Genomic DNA, 19,309 nt, shown 5'->3' with positions numbered 1-19,309 from the left:
GAAAAATTTGGTAACACCCGCTGCGTGTTTCTAATGCAATGTGGCCGTACTGGGCTGGAACAGAATAAACAAGTTGGAGACCTTATTAAATTTTACCAAAGATCATGAACACATGCCCGGTGAATGTTGGTAGAGCATTGTTTGGTCCGTAACTAAGTAACCATTCTTTTAAAGACAGAAGTGAATGCTATTAACTGGACAGATCCCCTGACATTAATCCAGTTGTATATTTTTTGCTATATTTGGGATGGAGCACTCTCTGCTTCACCTCTCTTGTGTTGGCTGACCCCAGGTATTTAAACTCATCTGCTCCTTGCAGCTTCACTGTTACACCTGTCTCCCTCTCATTCAGGTATTCTGTGTTCCTTTTCCTGACTTTCATTCCTCTTCTCTAAGAGCATACCTCCACCTCTGAAGGCTCTCGTTCACATACTACCTACTCTCACTACAGATCACAGTCTCATTTGAAGACTCCTGTCTGACCTCATCTCTCAACCTGTCCACACTGCAAACTCAGGCTCAGAGCAGATCCCAATGTAATCCCACCCCCACCTTAACGCCATCTGTCACTCTTACCTCACGCCTCACCGCTGTCTCTGTCCTCATACATGTCCTGCACTACCCTCACATACTGCTCTGCCATTCCTGACTTCCTCGTGCAGTACCACAGTTCCTCTCTCAGCAGCCAATTATCTGCTTTTTCTGATCCGCAAAGACACAGTGTAGCTCCTTCTGACTTTCTCTGTACTTCTCCATTAACACTCTCAAATAAAGATCACATCTGTAGGGCTCTTTCTCAGCATGAAGCCATACTGCTGATCACTGATCGTCACCTCTCATCTTAACCTAGATTCAACAAATCTTTCCCACAGCTTTACGGTGTGTCTCATCAGATTTATCCCTGTGTATTTACTACAGCTCTGCACATCAGTCTTGTTCTTGAAAATCAGTACAGTGCACTTATTCTCCAGTCCTCAGGCTCAAACTCTCTAAGATTGAGTTAAACAGTGTCAAAAAGTCCACTACCCTCTTCTAGACATCCACAGGTATGTCATCTGAACCAAGTGCCTTTCCACTCTTCATGCCTTAGCTGCCCTCACTTCCTCCTTACTAATCCTCTGCACTTCCTGATTCACTAACTTTCCTCCATCTGTCGTCCACCCTCTCTCATTTTCTTTATTCATGCACTCCTCAAAGTGCTCCTTCCATCGTCTCAACACACTCTCTCCACTCATTAGTACATTAGAAATCCTTTTGAACGAAAGCTATAATAACATGCAACTCACAGTTACAAGTTACATTGATATTGTACTTTGGGGCCTGCATATACAGGAAGAAAAAATGTTTACAGACACAATAGTCTGTGCCAGTTTCATTAAACTAAACATTATTACCTGCATGTGAAATGTGCTAAAGACTAAACTGGAGATCATACAAAAAAAGTCTATGCCTGTGGTCACAGAAACCTTTTAGTTTTACTAAATATATATCGACCTTTTGTAAGAAGGTCATGGCAGTCTGTGGACAGGAATTCTTGTCAACTGCCTTCTTTTTTTGCTGAGATATAATCAAAACCATCATTCAGACAGTAATGACAAATCCAGATCTGATGTGGGGTGTCTGGCACTGGGGAGGACCAGTTTATATTGGACCAAAAGGCGACATTGCTATAAAAATGTCTGACATCATCTCAGACTGCTGTGGACTGAGAGCAACTCATTTTCATTGTGGGTAATTAGGGCAAAACTGAATAGAAGGCATCTTGTGAAAATTTTATGTATTTATGTGAATGTGTATATCCTGTTTTTTTTTTGTTTGTTTGTTTGTTTTTCCATTTCGCTTTGGCCACAGCCGGTCCACCTGCATCCTCTTGTCTTAGCTTTGGAAATTATAGCAAGTGGTAACATCAAAGGTTCACATACTGCAATTCACATGTTTTTCTGAACTTTGTGAGCTATAACTCCCACGTGCTAATGTGGAGATTGGCTGAACAGTGCCCTCTAGACAGACAGTGTGTCACTGCCTCACCCTGCCAAATAGCCCTTAATTCCCCTGCATGTGTGCAGTGCCAAGTCAGTGTCAGTCTCTGCTACACTGTGGGACTCCTGTGTGGCTCAAAGACTGTTCACAAACAGCAACATTGTGTAAAGTGTGTCTTGTATGTGCGTGCTTAAAACATCATGCTTAAAAGTGCATTCAGAGGTGTGCTGGGTTGGTTCATGGTGCAACACGATTATCAAATACATCTTATGCTCCATCCCACTCAGTGGTACAATGGCTGGCTTGCTCTCACTGAGGGGGTGTGCCGGTGGGTGGTTGGAAGTGGCGCAACATCAAATACACGGACTGTAAATTTACACACGGGAACTCGCTGTTCTCCACAGTGGGTAAGACACGTTTTCACTTAGAAATGTCTTCTCTAATACCTCACCTGTTGGAGCCTGGCAGGTATTATGCACAAACACTGTGCAGAGCCAGAGTGTATGTGTATAGAGGGGGGTTGCTGGCAGCCCCCAGTGTATGTGCTGGAATGTGCCAAGACTTGCTTTTGGGGTGGGACACCATGACCTCAGGCAATAGGATGGGTGGGTGCGACTCAACTGACAGAGAAAAGGAAAGGAGCAGAAAGAGATGAGGCGGGTGAGAACAGACACAGACTACAACACTGTTTAGCATTTTAACCCCCCCGCCACCCCCCCCCCCAAAAAAAACCCCACGATTGTCTGTGGAGGGGAACACTGGAAGACATTCACTGTGAAACTACTGAGTGGGAAGCCGTGGGTTAATGATTGGTGTTACATGTGAGTGACTTTATTACTTTGATAACTGTCAACTGTTTTAGCGCAAAATGATTTTCACTTTACTTTTATTCCACGGAGGGAGGAGGGAGAAGAGAGCGAGGGGGGGGATGCTGTTTCTTTAAGAGAGAGAGAGAGAGAGGGAGAGAGAGAAAGGGAGGGACCTCTTTGCCCTCCAGAAACCAGGAAGGGAATTGAGTTGATCTGCTGCTGCTTGGTTAGCGCATACGGGGCTTTAAGCTGCACAACAGTGAGAGGGAGAGAGAGCTCCGGAGAGGAGGAGAGGAGAGGGCTGAGCTAACCCACAACAAGCACCACCACGGCCATCGCAGGTGAGCTAAAGACACCCTGTCATCCCCCCCCTTCTGTCTGCCCTGGGCCTGTCGAACAGAGGAGAGCAGGGCAGAAGAGGAGAGGAATGAGGGAGGGGGCCAGAGAGGAGAGCAGGGTGGGGGGGTTGGCCAGAGAGGAGAGGAGAGGTGGGTCGCAGCAGTAGTCTCCAGTTAAGGTTCCTCTTTTTTTTAATCCTTGTAAAGTACTTCCTCTGTGCTGCTCTTTACCTCTGGGGAATCTTGAGATAAAGTTTATAGGATGTGTTCAAGGCATTAACTTTTCAGGCAGGTGGAAGCACTTAGAGGAGGTGGAGGTGGTGGAGGAGGGAGAGGAGGGGGAGGGGGGGTTCTCGAGATAGAGAGAGAGAGAGAGCGAGAGAAAGAGAGAGAAGGTGGGGGGGCAGTGAACAAGGAGGAGGAACCAAAAATAATTCAATCGGACAAGGTAAAAGCAATGGCAACAACTTTTGGGGATGGCAGCGATTGAAAGGCTCCGTGTGGTGTGAGTTGTGTGTGGAGGGCATGTTGGAGTGGCACTGGTACACTGCTCACCATATGAATAAGTCACAAATTAGGGCAGGAGTTTCAGGGGTCTGCCATGTCACTGTAGCGTGAGCTGATGAAAGACTTCAGTACTGCTCTGACAGTTGAGGCTGAAATGTTGTTGCTTTTTTTCCCTGCGAAGCTCTGCCCTGCTACATGGCTGCTCTGTACTTTAATACCTGGCAGCCTGCTAGCAACATACTGTAGTGTATAATTCAGCCCCGAGTGCTTACGTTAGAGGAGGCTTGGAGATAGTGGGGGTGGTGAGGGCAGAGGGAGCTGGGACTCGTAGTGTACAGCAGGGACCGTAAACCAGGTCAAACGGAGTTGCAGAACTCTATATCCCAGAGTGCCTTGCCCTCGGCCATCCAGGAAAGGGAACAGCCGCCAGCCTATCCCAACAAGGAGGTGTGGTGAGTGAGCTGCTGTCAAGCCAATGAGGGTGGGGGATGCAAAGCTGAGTTGTGGGCTGAAAATAGAGGGGGGGTGGGGTGGTGTTGGTGCTGGTGGTTGGGGGGTGGGGGGTAGGTGTCTGTTTGTGTGGGATCAGGCAAGGGCTTGCCTGTATGACTAGGGCCACTCGTAAGTTTCCTGTCTGGTGGAGCTCTAGCCCTGCCCAGAGACGGAGGCAGCAGTGCTGGCCGGCAGGCAGGGGAGGCAGATAGGGCTCGGGAAACATTTTCAGCCTATTTGGTAAGCACCACAAAGGCATCCACACACACACACCCGCGCGCGTACACAAACTGGGTCTTTAGGCTGTCACTGAAAGGAGACGAGAGGCAAGCAGAGGAAATAAATGCCATAGCATGTTGTGGGTGAGAGCAAAGGGGCTTGACAGAGTTCAGAGTTCTTGACCCACTTGCAGATAAAGGAGAGAATGGCAAATAGGTCACTGTTGAGTGCAAGTTTGTGCACAGAGAAATAGCTGCTTGTTTAAACAAAGTTTTTCCTTTCCACCACGCTAACTTTTTAAACTCTGGCCATTTAAGCTCATTGTGCATGGGGGTTATTTTTATGCTGTTAAGATGAACTTTTCTTTGAATGTTTTTTTACCTACTGCTGTGATTAAATTGCTCTGCTGCTATTATTAGTAGAGTGAAAAGATGAAGACAGTCGCACATCCTGTACTGCTGCTTCTTTAGGGCTGTTAAACCAACTCCACAAAAACCACCATATCAGATGTTTTCTAGACTGTAGCAGCGCGACCACGCTGATCGCTGACAGGGTACAGGTGAGCAGTTGAGCAACAGCTTATTTGAGAATCATCAGTAAGTGGCATCTCTTCTTGCTGACAAAGAGAATATGTGACACATCTCGTGACAGCTGATTTTCGCTTGTAGGGGAAGCTGTCACAGCGAAGTCCATGCAATATTAAAATAGCACATAAGCTCTGGAAACTTTCTCTTGGAGAACTTATGTTCTTGTGGCTTGATTTCAGGTTTCCTCAGCCAGTTGCACCACGGTCAATCTCATGACATGTTTTCTGCGTAGTCCATTCACCCCCTTCATCACCAGTATCTTGTTAAAAGCAGATTCTAATCTTGTCTGCCGTGTAATGCTTTCTTGCGGTTCGTGGTTTAAAGACTTCATAGCAACCCTCGGCTGCTTTGCCCGATAACCAGATGCATATTTTTTGGCTTTGCATACTTGTTGAACCCGTTTTTTAAGTGTGTGGGCACGGAGAGGGTACAGTACACGAAGACGCCCAAGTGCTGGGAAAGTGTTTGGAATGTTTCTCAGAAGGTGACAGGCGACATTTTCTATTTAGCCCAGTGTTACAAACAAATGCATGTATGTATTAGTTACAGTAAATGTTGTGTTGATGTTGTGCTGTGTTATTTCTTAGGTACTACTGTGTCAGAAAAGTATAGTTATTTCAAGAGAATTCCAGCAAGAGGTTAAACTAGGACGCCATATGTGTTTGTATGGGTGTGTGCACGCATGCGTGTGCGTCTGTGTTACCAACAATAGACTCCAGGGGAATTGCAGGGGACTTCAGTGGCTGTGGGCAGGTCCAAGACACCACCCATCAATTTGGCGGTGAGGCTGAATACAGTTTGATATTCCTGTATGTTTGTGCCTACACCACTATGGCCCAAAACTAGCAGGTTCAGACAGACTGAGAAGACAGGTTGCGTGATGTCGCCGTGGCAGTTTGAGGGTTCGTTTCGGAGTGAAATGTTGGCTGTGTACTGTACATCGCATGTAACAGTCATTGTGTTTGTTGAGTTTTACTTTTTTTTCATGTGGTCACATAATCTCTAGTATCTAGTGTCACTCGTGTTGATATTTTCTTGTCGTGCTGTGTGCTAAACGGCACACGCTTTCTATACTGTTTCTCTGCCCCATCTCTATACATGCTCTTTTATATGCGTTTGCACATTTATCTCCAGTTCATATTGTTTGGTTAGCCTCCTCCATGGTGAATGCAGCTTCACTTCCCCCTAATGTTTGGTTCCCCTGGTCAGCTGCTTAGTATACCACAGCTTCCAGCCTGGCTAGACAGACAGACCCCTCTCTGTTGTTTTTCTGTTGTTGTGCTGAAGTCTAGGGGGAGTAAAGGGGCTTCTTCTGTTCTCTTCTGGGACATTTATTATGGAGAGGCCAACACAACCTGATCAAATTAGAGTGGGAGAGTAAAAGGCTGAGATGTTTTTCAGAGTGGGGGGGTGAAGCTAGACTTGAATTTCCACACTTGGGGACTTAAATGTTTTGTTAAGCGAGGATTTTTCAGTATCAAGTAAAAACCATGGAATAGTCGAAGGCGGCAGGCTTCTGTCAACACTTTAATTTATTGTGAAGTTGATATTAAGAACTGTAGGACAGAGTCCAAAGGCTCATTTTTAATTAAGCAGAAAGGCCAAGTGATCAGGAAGGAGGATATGAGACCAAACTGACACTGTCCGCACGTTGATTTAGAGAATCGGTTTGCAATGAAACAAGAGAGACGATGGGTGGGATGCATTAGGGGATGGTGAGACTCGGGAGGGTGGGTTGGTCTGCGCTGCTTTGCCTCCTCAGCAGTGGAAAGGGGAAGTGGGTGATGTGGTGGATACTATGCAGTGCAGACTCTGAGACAGAGATGGAGCAATGATGAGATGAGAGCGACAGATGAGAGGAAGGGGGAGGCGGTTGTGTGTGCGTGGAGGGGGGGTCAGACAGTAGGGACAGAGAGATCGAGCAAGCAGAGAGCTGGTCATCTGATAACAGAGCGGGTTCTGTTACACGCCTGCAACAGACTCACAGGAAGTCCTCTTTCCCCGCTGGACTGCGCATGCACAGAGCGATGCAGCCGGGGCATGTTGGGCCTGCAGACTGACCGATTGGCCAGCTCAAGTTGTGCCGGACGACGCAGTGTAGGGGTGTAGTGCGGTTTCTGAAGGCACGTCTTAGATTTTCATACACTTCCTGGTTGGCAGCATGGCAGTGTCGAACCATGTTACTCACACTAAAAGGAACTCAGACTGTGGATGTGGTTTTATTATGCTGCAGCCTGAGAGAAGCTAGTCTCCCTACCATGTGTTATAATTCTGATCAGCGGCACAAAATTGTCATCAAAACCACAAAACTGTAACTGGCTTTAAAGAATTGTTGAAGTTGAAGTTTTACTTGTAAAAAAATCTGAGAGAAAAGATTTCATTATCTACCAGCGTGGTATTTTTTTCTACATTTAGTGACCACAAAAAAAGATTTGTAGTGCATGCAACAGTGTTTTATTTAAGAAGGTCCCTTTTTATTTAGACTGCTACTTCAGGAGTTTAAACTACATCAGAACATCATTTGCATATGCTTTAAGTAAAATGCTGTCTAATAAGAGAAGATGTCCAGGTGCAAAAAGAAATATACTTCTGTTATTGTGTGCATTGCAAGAGCAGTCATTTCGGTGTGTCATGCTAAAGTGAATCACAGTTTTGTTTTTATTTGTTTGTGTGTTTAGTAGGCTGTGGGTCTGAGTACTACAGTGCAAACGGTCAGGAAAATAAAACCATGCAAATTCAGAACAGTTTGAGGGCTTCTGCACGTCATTGATAGCAGCTACATGTCTCTCTTCTGGAGCTCCTTTGCTGTACAGCAGCACGAACACTCTTTAAGGAAATCATAAATCCCCCTGCTGGCTTCCTCAAATTAAACTTTGCCCCACTTGTGGGTGGTTACCTTTCCACTTATTGTAACAGGTTATACCAGGTAACCGAATGAGATCTCTTGAGTTTATCATTGACATCTGAGCCGGATTCCTGGGCCTCCATGTGCTCATGAGTTATGAGCGAGCTTGTAAGTTTAACGCCCTGCCTCACCCACCACCTTTTCACTGGCTTTGTGTCTATGTTTTGGCAGTGCTTCCTGGTTAGTTTCTAGTGAAAGCTGCCAGGCCTAGACCAGCCCTCGCAGCTTCAGTTTTATCAGTTGCTTACTCTCTTCCTGCTTCGCTCCCAATATGACCAATCAGGTTTCCTTCCACTGCTGGCAGCAATGAGTCACTTAGCTGTGGCACTTGATCAAAATCCACTTTTCCTAGGAACTGCCACCCCCCTCCTCATTCCAGTTATCTTGCGATGTCCTCTTTGTCCCACCTTGAACTTTGTTGACCTGAGTAAAGTGATTCCCTTGGTTGTTGCCATAGAGGCAAAAACAGTTGAGTCAGTTTGTGAAATAAGGGCAAGGGAGAAAGAGATATGATTAAAAAAAGTGTTATGGAAGAATAGACAGGACCATAGGGCCAACCAGATGCAAAGATTTTTCACATTTTCATTTCTGGAGCCGCAGTTTCCTCGAGTCTTTATACAAACACTTGAGGTCCTAATAAATGAGTTACTTGGATAGTGAATGAGATGGTGATTGCATAGTCTTCACCCGAGTAAAATTGAGAAATAATTGTTCTCTTGTAAAAAGTCTAGGACTACAAACAGATAAAATTAATAACTTTCCTGCATTTCACTTTTAAAACATGGCTGCTACATGCTCCATTAGCATTTATAGTTTAAGGGCTCTTTAATTCACTCATGTTTGTTCTGCTTGTTCTCTTTTAAAGGCAGATTTCTCAGCACTTTTGAGTTGTGTAATATTTTTATGAGCCAATTACAATTTTTCATGTTTTTCAAGTTTAAGAAAGAGGTAACTGAAAGTTTTGAATAACAGACAGATACTGATGTGGTATTCGCTGTGAAATTTGGTTGACGGTTGTTTTTCGGTTGCTTTTTTGTTGTTGTGTGCATTAGGCAATATATTTTCTCATCTAAAAACCACCTGAGGTTGTGCAGACTGTTTCTTTGTATTTTGGAATGAGTGGTATGTTTCACAGATGATGTGTATCGGCCAAAATACTACTGCTTTTACTAAATACCTGCGCTTCCCGTCATAACGTGTTTGTCTGCGAGTGAGACTAAAATCGGGTACAACTGTCTTGGCAAAGATATTTAATGCATAGGTCACTGCACAGTCAACCGAAACAACAGCAAAACAGAAAGTCAAAAACGACCGTTGTGTGCAGATATATGGGAAGGGGCAGATTACAGATGAAATGAAGGTGATGAGGGCGGGGAAGGGATGGGTAGGTCCTATTTTAAAGGAGTTGTTTGACTTGCAAAGCAGGCCTGGGTGCTCATGGACTGAGCATTGAGAGGAGGCCCTACCCTGGAAGTGGAGCACCAGGGACACGGACAGCTGCTGCGCTGCTTTGTGCCGGGCTGTGGGCCTTGTCACCCACAGGCATGAATTAGTGATAAGGAATGTTTCAAGCCATGAGGAGGTGTCAGGATCAGGTTTGTTGCACTGTGTTTCCTCTTTCGTAGTGCTCTTTGTAGGTTTATTTGAGGACAGGTGGCTTTTGCATGCAGAGTGGTGCCTCCGCGCTTCATTGGCGCTGAATCAAGTTTGCGCATGTATGCGTGTGTTTTTTTTTTTTTCTTTATCTCCTCTCAGCTCAACGTCTTTACCCCACAAAGCCGTGACCTAGGGTCAGCTTTGTATGTGCGGGGGATAGCGTGCTATACAAGCTCGTCTGGTCTAGTGCAGGTGCTGTAGATCTGTGTTAGAGAAAAGCAGGTTGGCTCGGGTCTGGATGGGCTCACAGAGATCTATTTCCACCTGCGAAGGACGTGACCGGTAGCCATGTGGTTGCCCTTTCTCTTGCTCTTTCTTCCATCTCACACCGCTCGCGCTCGCTCTCTCCCTCCCGTGTCATCTCTCTTTGTCTTTGCTCTCATCTCCCTCCCCTCCCTCAACATATTCAGATGAGGGGTTGGATAATAAAATTTGCTCTTGCCATGTCTGACAGTCCGCTTCTATCAGAGCTTTGCGAAAGACGTTGGCAGTGTTTGCAGAGGCTTTCTGGTCAGCTGCCTATCAAAACTGAATTGAGTTAAGAGAGAATTACAGCAAATAATAAAAAAATGGTAGAGCCATTACATATTTAACACTAATCAAACACAGCACAACGATGTAAATACGTAAATCAGTCTTATGTGTGATCTCTGGATGTAGAAGCTTTTAGATTTTTGGGTAATTAATGCAAAAAGAAAAAAATCATTGACCTATTTAGTTGCTCATAATAAGCTTAAACATGCATCTGCTTATTTGTACAAAGGTGACATGTTGCCAAATCTCAGGTGTGTCATCAGATTTTTCCAGAGGAGAGAGAAGGAGAGGTTAGCATGGGTGAACTGGGACAAAAGAGGAGAGGCAGCCAGGTTTGGCAGGTTTGTTAGTGGGGTGTAGTGTACAAACACACCAGAAGGTCTGATCTGAAGGAATGTCATTTCAATGCCTTGCTCTCGTAGAGAGCAGCACATGCAACACATCCCTGCTTCCCACCACCACCCGCTGCCCCCTGCTGGGTCTCCCTGGCAGATGGAGAAGGGGGGAAAGGGTTGGAGTCTGTATGTGTGTGTTTGATATGTTATTGATGTTACAGTATTTTGTGTGCCCGTGCGTTCATAGAGAAATCAAGGATGGCTTGTTCTGCCGAAACCCCCCTCCCACCGCGCAGGCTTCAGTCGATCATTTTAATCTCCCCCCACACGTGAGCGAGGGGACAGGCCTTTTCTGAAACTTGGCACACAGTACAGGGTGGGGTAACCAGCTCAGACCGGATTGACAACCTCCCTTTTTAATACCGTTCCCTCGCAGCTTGTTGCGTGTCCTCTTCCTCCTCCTGTGGAGTTTTTTCCACAGGGTCTGCTCTGGCAGCCCCCCTCCCCTCCACCTCTTTTCCTCCACCTCTCTCACTTCCCCTTTCTGGCTCTCCACCGACACAGAGAGCATAGCCTGCACAGCCCAGCTCCCAGCATGCACTCTGATCCCCACAGCCCTCTGCCTATCTGTCCTCCACGACCTCTTACTTGATTCCTTGCACAAGTGCATGCACACTCCCATAGATGTGGGCGTGTATACAAGGAAATGGGCTCCTAGCCACCTGCATGCATTCAGTCCAAACATCTTCACCCAATTGTTGACCCAAATGTAAATTGTTGCAGGCTACTGTTTATTCAGCACCATTAGAAACTAATTCTTTGCACCAAATATATGTAACAGTCCTGTTTTGCACAAAGTCTGTAACCAATCTGCTTGAACAAAGTAAATTGTTTACAGCGTTCAGCAAATTTGGCAAGTGTGAAATGCTCATGGTGAAGTTTGGTTTCAGCCAGGTTTATAGCAGGCTCTTTTTATTTTTAAGCAGCATGTCATGAAGATTTTGATGTATGTGGTTCTGGGAAGGTTTGATGTATTTTCACAGAAACTGTCGACGTGTTGGTGTGAAAAAGCAGCAGAGAAGTTTTTGAACTGCCAAGAAATTAATGAATAAAGATGAGTGACTCATTAGAAATTTTTATTGACCGGCTGGAAAAGTCAGTACAGTTTATTTGGTGGAAGATCATAGGCTAGAAAAAAGTCTGTATTCAAATGGTGTCATATTAGGCTACAGACTGGTTATGACAATTTTTAAGAAATGAAATTGTTTTGACTTTATTCACATGTTGCTTCAAAGCTCAAATGGAAGCATCCTAATTGTACATTCAGTTTTATATTTGACAATATTGTCAATTTTTGGGCAACCAGATATGGCCCAAGTTTGTAGATGTTTTTGCAGTTTTTCCAAAGATATTTCAAAATCTTTCTACGTGTATTTTTACCAGCTGCGTACCGTGAACTGAGAGCTCTCCGTTCTTGTGCTTGATATTTAAATAATTTTCAAATGAGGCCTCCGCAAACTTTTGATTCAGATAATCCATGTTTATTTCTCTTTCTGTGTCCATGTAATACCTGTCTGCTAATTTCCTCTTTTTCTTTTCCACCTGTTTCTACTCTCCTTCAGATAGGCAGACGGACAGACGGCAGGACGGATACACGGGTGGGGGCTGTGCTAGGCGGCTCGGCGGCAGGCTGGTGGAAGATGTCGTTAGGAGCCGGCGGGAGGGGCGGAAGGCGGCTCAGGGGGATAGCAAGCAGTGGGGGTGGAGGAGGGAGAGGAGGAGCGGGAGAGGCGGAGGAAGGTCCTGTGGGGATCCCTTTCCCTGAACACAGCGCAGACATACTGGGCAGCCTGAACAAGCAGCGGCTCAGCGGGCTGCTGTGTGACGTGCTCCTGGTTTCCCAAGATCGGGAGTTCCCAGCTCACCGCTCCGTCCTGGCGTCCTGCAGCACCTACTTCCACAAGCTCTTCACGTCAGGGGTAGCCGCCGACCAACAGAACATCTACAACATCGACTTTGTGGCAGCGGAGGCTCTGGGAGCTTTGCTGGACTTTGCCTACACGGCCACGCTGACAGTCAGTCACAGCAGTGTGGCTGAGATCCTTGCTGCTGCACGTCTCCTGGAAATCCCACCTGTCCAGGATGTCTGTACACACCTGCTGGACACCAAAGTGCTCTCCCCGCCGGTACGAGACTTTTAATGCTAAAGTAACTTGTGTCACAATTCAAATTTAGGCATGAACCGTACTTTATCCAAGTAACTGATTCATTCACACGGTGAAAGGGCCACCCTGTCATTAAGCCATCAACTTCAATTAATGCTCAGCATAGTGAAGCTTATATCACGGCCTTTATCAGTTTCTCTCACTATGCCAAACACACCCCCACAGCCGTGGGGTTAGTTCAGCGCTTACTCATTCTGAGCCAACAGCATTCATGGAGGGACAGCGTGCTCTTTAACAGAGTACAGACACAGCACATTGCAACTACACTTCAACGTGATCAAGTGTAGCTGTGACATGCTGCACTGCATGGATAATGCTTTACATCATGAGATAAGATGACGTGATGTCAAATCATTATTGGAAGCTTTCTAACATCTGTTGTTACATTTTATCAAAAGTTGAAGCCTCTTGACAACCTTTTTCAAGACTGGTGTTTTTAAGAGTTACAGAGTACGGCAGCGAAGACATACACAGGATCGTGTGCTGCTTTATTGTTCGTTTTATACATACACCGGGCATGAATGTTCTTTGCCAATTAGTTTTCATTTTCTCATTGCACATACTAATACCCATGAGCGTACTGAGCGCCTCGGTTTGCATCCAGGATACCGAGTCAGTGCTGAAAAGCCTCAGACCCTACAGGTTCCCACGCATGATCCTTTTGTATCTGATAAACATTTTATTTTAAACATGCATTTCCTCCTCTGCCTTTAGTCCATCTTCTCTTTATGTTTTTATTTGTTTTTTTCACAGGCTTGTAACACTTTGTTTGTTCTTATTTTTAGGCGGGCAGTGAGCGAAAAGATGAGGGTGAAGATGAGGATGGGAAAGGCAAAGGAGGGAGGGAGCAGGGGAACCGGGTGCGGGCCCGGGAGTATCTGGAGTACTTCCAGAGAGGGGCGCATTGGAGCAGCAGCTGCAGCACGCCGGAGCTCAGGGACCTGCCCACCGCACACCTGCACTTTAATCACGGGAACGGGGGCACCCCCAGCAACGGGGCCCCTGTTGGCCCCAGCGAGTACTACTCCCCCTTGGCCCTCGCCTTGTCCCAGGTCCCTAAACAGGAACCAGAGGAAGAAGACGACGATGAGGATGAAGATGAGGATGGGGACGCGGTGCAGGGTAACGGAGGAAACCTGGGGTCCTCATACTACCCTCCGTCCCAAAACGGACACTTCTACCTCCCTCACAATTCTAGGCTGGGGCAGGAGCCCGAAACGGAGGACGCTTGTAGGGAGGCGATGATAACGGAGAGGGGTTCAGCAAGTGCCCTCCTGCAGCAGATGATGGACTCCATCGAGAGGCAGAAGGAGCGTGCTACGACCGGTGAGGACCAGGGAGATGGCGATGACCCTGACATGGAATTTTACTTGAATTATTTTAGCAGTACACAGCACGAAGATACAGCGTCATCCGCTGTAACGCAGGGAGTGCCATCACTCTGGTTATCACGAGGCAGTACAGCCCAAGACAGAGTAGGAGCAGAGAGGGGGGTCGGAGAGAGAGCCAGCGGGGGTGGAGGAGAACGGAAGATGCGCTCCAAGGCCTTCCAGAAGTGCCCCATATGCTCCAAGGTCATTCAAGGGGCAGGCAAGCTCCCGCGTCACATCAGAACGCACACGGGAGAGAAACCCTACGAATGCGCCATCTGCAAAGTGCGCTTTACCAGGTAAGCCCAATTAATGAAGAGACTTCCTCAAGTCACATGTGCTAATAGTCTTGGACACTGTTGACAAAATGGCCAGCAGCGGGGAAACACCACAAAGCCAAGAGTAGGAGTATTAGCGCTAACCAACTTAGCTTTGTATTAAGTAGACAGTGCAGCTTGTGAAGCTGTGTGTGCGCGTGTGCGTGTGTATTTACCTGAAGATGGAGTGATTAGGCCCTAACCAGGATTTTTCCCAACATAACATTGAAGCTGAATGTTAATAACAACGCCACGTAGAATCTTTCAGGTCAGAGAGAGGGGGCTGGAGGGTTGTAAAGGTCTGTTTTATTGTGACAGCCTTCATAGCAAAGTCCTGGAATTTTAACGTAGGGGTCCTATAAAAGAAGGCAGTGCCATGGTAGTGTTATCTAGTGGAAGGCTGCTATAAAGTGCTGTGCTCTGATACAGAGGGGGATTACAGGCGCTGGATGGTGCTCTATGTGCTCCAATGCAGTAATGTGAACTTTTGATCTCTGGTTATGTTGATTATTGCCCACGGCAGAGTAGTTACACCACCCCCTCCTCTCTCTTTCTGTCACTCCCTTACCTCTCTAATGAAATCTGCCATGTCCTGCTCAAATAAATGTGACTAGGCTACAGAAGGGTATTCGAGCGCACATGTTTTCCTCTTATTTAAAAGTCTTGACTTTTCCATGAAATAGTTCCTTTAATTAATTAATCAGTGGACTTGTGCTGGAAATAGATACAGTTGGCTAGAAATAGCCAAAACCTCTGCTGGCAGGTAGGGAAGACCAATCTGAATATACCTTCTAGGTAAATTAAGATTGGCAGTGGGAAGGGGGCACTGTAATCTTAATCCTGTTTGAACAGGGTTAAGAGTGTGCATCGCCCAGTAATAAATCACCCCTGTCCTTTAAATAATTCACCTCTGTCAGTATGCCACTTTGTTCCAATGCTTCACCCTAACTATGCGTCTGCATCGTGTGTTTGTGTATGTGTGTGCACACATGCGTTTCTTGGTTAACATTTATATTTAGGGCACAGGTATACAGAGCGTTGCAGTGGGTTTATTTGTTTCCTTGTATGACAGCTAATCCACTTACCTGGCACTTGCATACACACACCTGTGGGTGGGTGTGTATGTGTTCAGATGCAGTTGTCTTAACTACACTTGTTTGTTTAGAAGCCCTCTGCCCTCGGTACAGAAGGGTTAGGCGATTTAAGAGCTCGGAGCTGGAGAGATAGTAAGGGCTAAATGGGGGAGGGAAGGACAAGAGTCAGATGAAGGCCAAAGAAGTCTGATAAAGTTTAGTAGGTGGTGTCATTGGAAAGTCAAATAGTTTCGTGTTATGAGATGCGTTTTGATATAGAGTCATGCTGTATGTTGTTTTGACTGCAGTGTTGTAGACCTCACAATTTTTTGGAAAGCAAGTTTTCCACATGAGCAGTTTTATTTGCTCATGTGCGACACCTACTAAAGTCAGTCCCAGTACGACTCTTGTGGATAAATATAAGCTGCAAACTTGAGCTGCACTCAGTACTACAGTACTACCACAATGAATGTCAGCTCTTTCCAAATGATCCTGGAACCGTTCCGCTGCAGAGGAAATTCAAGTCTCCATTAAACATTTTTGCAATCTATCAATTGTTGTTGTGTTGTCATCAAACACATGTTAACAAAAGCCGTAAAACGCTGATATAAAACTGATATTGTTATCATTTAGCAATAGTGCTCTTGCGTGCATTTACACAAATAAAAAGGTTAAGTTTATGGCTTCTCGTCAGTTAGACAGGGTACCTTCACGGAACTGGAGGAGATCCAGAAGATGGCTCTTAAATGGGAAATAAATCCATCCAAGGCATATAAAGCTGGCCACTGTACGTGTGAGAATTAATAATATAGTTTGAGTTAATTATGTATTTGTACGTGATATTGCACGAGTGATTAGAACCTGAAGCTGGCTGTGTGCACTAAGTGCATTCAAATGGGTGTGAATCGATCTTCTAGTGCAGCAGATTTTTTGCCTTTGTATTCTTACTCGACCGTGTTTATTTTTCTCCCTCTCAGGCAGGACAAGCTCAAGGTTCATATGCGTAAGCATACAGGAGAGAAGCCTTACCTGTGTACACAATGTGGAGCTGCCTTTGCTCACAACTACGACCTGAAGAACCACATGCGTGTACACACCGGCCTGCGCCCCTATCAGTGCTCGAGCTGCTTTAAGACTTTTGTGCGCTCGGATCACCTGCACCGCCACCTCAAGAAGGACGGCTGCAACGGCATCCCCTCCCGTCGAGGCCGGAAACCTCGCGTGAGAGAGCCAGGGCTCCTCGAGGCCCCCATGGGCTTGCTTAGCCCCGGATCCGACACCGGCCCCGGGTCTCATACCATCAGGGGAAGGCGGCGATCGGAATCGACCTCGGCAGCGGAGGTGGAGGTTGCTGCTGGAGCACACGCACACAGTCCTCAGCTGCAGGAGCTAGCAGGGGAGGCAGGGCCCTGAGACTGCAGGGAAGACAAGGACACTGCTGGACACCATAGTCACTCTGCACCGCCTGTGAGACAGGCCAATGAACAGAGAGGAGTAAAAGATGCAAAGGCAATTTAAAAAAAACTACAAAAAAAAAACTACAACAAACAACTAACTATTCCTCTATAAACCAAATCAGGGTGTCACAAAAATCTAATCTTTATATTTCTTTCTCCTATTACTTAGGACACGGCGTAGAATTGCAAGCACTTAAGTTGGTTTATTTGTTAAAGAGCAAAGAACGCTTCAAATCATGCACCCATCACGTCCACTTTCTGGGTCATTTCTTTCTTTGTAATAATAGGGGTTTTATACATATGTGGCATATGTGCTTAGGCAAATGTATGATAGATACAAAGGAACTCTGAGCAACTATGCAGTTGATTTAGATTTTTATTGGTTTTGTCCTCACAGCCTTCAAGCTCTAAGAAAGGTGTCTGTCAAGCACCTTCTGGCTGCTGTACGGGTGAAGCGAGGACAAATCCTCCCAATGAAAACAACTCTTTTTCTATTCTTTGCAGGTCTGAAATGTACAGTTACCATAGAAACACCATTGCCACAATATGGCATATGCAAGGAAAACTCGCCACAGTTTTGATGCAACAGTTTTTCCTCTCTAAATGTTCCAGAAAGAATGAGGCAGGGGTTTGATTGAAGTGTTACTTACTCTCTAAAATGCGTTTTAAGAATCTATGGCTTGTCTTACTGAAAAACAAATTCACTTTGAGTCAAATCCACTTTAATGGGGGCTCGCCAATTGCAGGACTCGGGAATACGAGGGGTGGAGGGTTTGTGTTTCTGAAGCACTACCATTGTCAATGTACGTGTTGGCTTTACTACGTGGCCTCTTATCCCTCACAGCCCTGCGGTGTCAATATGTTTGTTCGCCCTTTTGATTTTGTCTTAATTTTTGTTTCTCATTATTTTATTTTTTTGACTGCTTTGGGTACTTGACACTTTATTATTGTATACATGTATATACAGCAGGTGGTGATATGACATTGGCCCCTCTTAATGCTGATTTGTAGTTACCAATCACATTTTTTTTTCCTCGTAGACTTGATGTCATATTTCTCAGAGTGAAGCTTGTGGGTGAACAAAACAAACTGTATGAATGTTCGATGAGAGAGGAAAAAAAAAAAAAAGCATTGATTCACCCATTTGTCCTAAACTTAACACTTGATATGTAAATTTCCTGCCCAAAGGACGAGGGGGTCGATTGAATGAATGTGCTTAACTTTTTGCAGTTTTTCGGATTCTGTCCTTGTGTGACAAGGCGCGGGTAGCACTTAACCAACCGCAGGTTAAAGGAGCCTGAGTGAGAGAGTGACAAAGAGTACGAAGAGATAGGCGAGCACCTTTTTTTCTATGTTTGCACAGCTTTACTAAAGATATCCAACTGAGGGAGAGGTAATATTTAAAGGAAGCGGGCTGATGTGCGAGGAGGTTTATGCTTATTCCAATCTTTTTGCCCTGGGGACCACACAACCGTAAGGCAACCTGTATGATGAAGAGAGCAATAAATACCTGTCCAAGTTGGGAGGCCAAATAGGAGCGCAGCTGCAGCTGGTTGATGGGGGAGGGGATCGAGGGAAGGGGAGGGGGATCTCGCAATGTCTGTTGCATTCCAAAAAATAATCTCCCCCAGCTCAGCCACGTTTCCAGGCAGGAGGGGATCAAATCAGGCCTTTTCTCTCGCTCCCTCTCCCTCTGTAGTCCTCTAATGCCCCCGAACCAGCCTGGAGGGGATATTATTATATTAGAGCCTGGTGTTACTGTGGGGAGGACGCCTGGTGCTGGCAGTTTAGTGTGCGACTGTGTTTACATGTACATGTGTTTGCGTGCGTGTGTGTGTGTGCGTGGCAGCCAGGGTCCCTCTGGCCACATCATCAGCGTGTGTGAGTCAGCCACAGCCTGTTCAAACATGCACCCTGAGCTGCCAGCCCCAATACACTTTGTCTCGCTAACACACACACATGCTCACTGGGTCCAGGTATCCTGTAGAGAAGGGGAAAACACCAGAGCTGACATATCTGTTTGAATATTGTCAGCGACTCCATACGTTTGGATTTGTCCGTCTTAAACAATAATAAACTCCAGAATCCAACTTTAGTTTCCATATGAGCACATTGAGCCTTTTGCGTTAAGAGAACATGCATGTGATGTAGAGTGCCCCCCCCCCCCCCCCCTCCCCCAGCCCACCCTGTAATTTCTGCAGTAGTGCTTTTTTTCAACTATCAGTCCTTTTGCACGTCGGATGGGAAGAGGCAGTACATGATTGCACTTTGTTACTGAGGAGGGCACTTTGGTCAACGAAACGGGTACTTTGAAACAAACCAGTTGCAAATGAGATCAGCCTTTTCCTTCAGTGCGTGATGGTGAAGTCGAGCTCCTTCGCTGGTTTCGTTCAGGTTTTGACAACAAGCTGCCAAAAAAGAAAAGAGGGGACGAGTGTCGATCTCTACAAGAGAAGCAAGCAGGTCCACACACAAAAAAAAAGAGTAAATCAATCCATGTAACTG

The 19,309-nt window shown here is 46.0% G+C and overlaps 1 protein-coding gene across 1 annotated transcript; it reads left to right on the top strand.

Annotated features, from left to right (window-relative positions):
• Nucleotides 1-3,216: 3,216 nt before the first annotated feature.
• Nucleotides 3,217-18,967, top strand: zbtb7a (zinc finger and BTB domain containing 7a). The gene is made up of 5 exons (XM_063467682.1): nucleotides 3,217-3,277; nucleotides 4,248-4,366; nucleotides 11,985-12,548; nucleotides 13,373-14,256; nucleotides 16,325-18,967. The coding sequence occupies exons 1-5, from the start codon at nucleotides 3,217-3,219 to the stop codon at nucleotides 16,758-16,760; spliced, it is 2,064 nt and encodes a 687-aa protein (XP_063323752.1). The 3' UTR covers nucleotides 16,761-18,967.
• The last annotated feature ends 342 nt before the right edge of the window (nucleotides 18,968-19,309 follow it).

Source organism: Pelmatolapia mariae, linkage group LG23, assembly GCF_036321145.2.
Source record: "Pelmatolapia mariae isolate MD_Pm_ZW linkage group LG23, Pm_UMD_F_2, whole genome shotgun sequence".
NCBI classification, from domain to species: domain Eukaryota; kingdom Metazoa; phylum Chordata; class Actinopteri; order Cichliformes; family Cichlidae; genus Pelmatolapia; species Pelmatolapia mariae.
The sequence above is the reverse complement of the archived record's forward strand: the minus strand, read 5'-3'. Positions and strand labels throughout refer to the sequence as shown.

What these genes read in the sequence shown, in the direction of transcription:
- zbtb7a (XM_063467682.1), top strand. Translation starts at nt 3,217, where the DNA reads ATGAGGGAGGGGGCCAGAGAGGAGAGCAGGGTGGGGGGGTTGGCCAGA. An exon ending in CCAAAGTGCTCTCCCCGCCG is followed by an intron (nt 12,549 to 13,372) that starts GTACGAGACTTT and finishes TCTTATTTTTAG; the next exon opens with GCGGGCAGTGAGCGAAAAGA. An exon ending in TGCAAAGTGCGCTTTACCAG is followed by an intron (nt 14,257 to 16,324) that starts GTAAGCCCAATT and finishes TCTCCCTCTCAG; the next exon opens with GCAGGACAAGCTCAAGGTTC.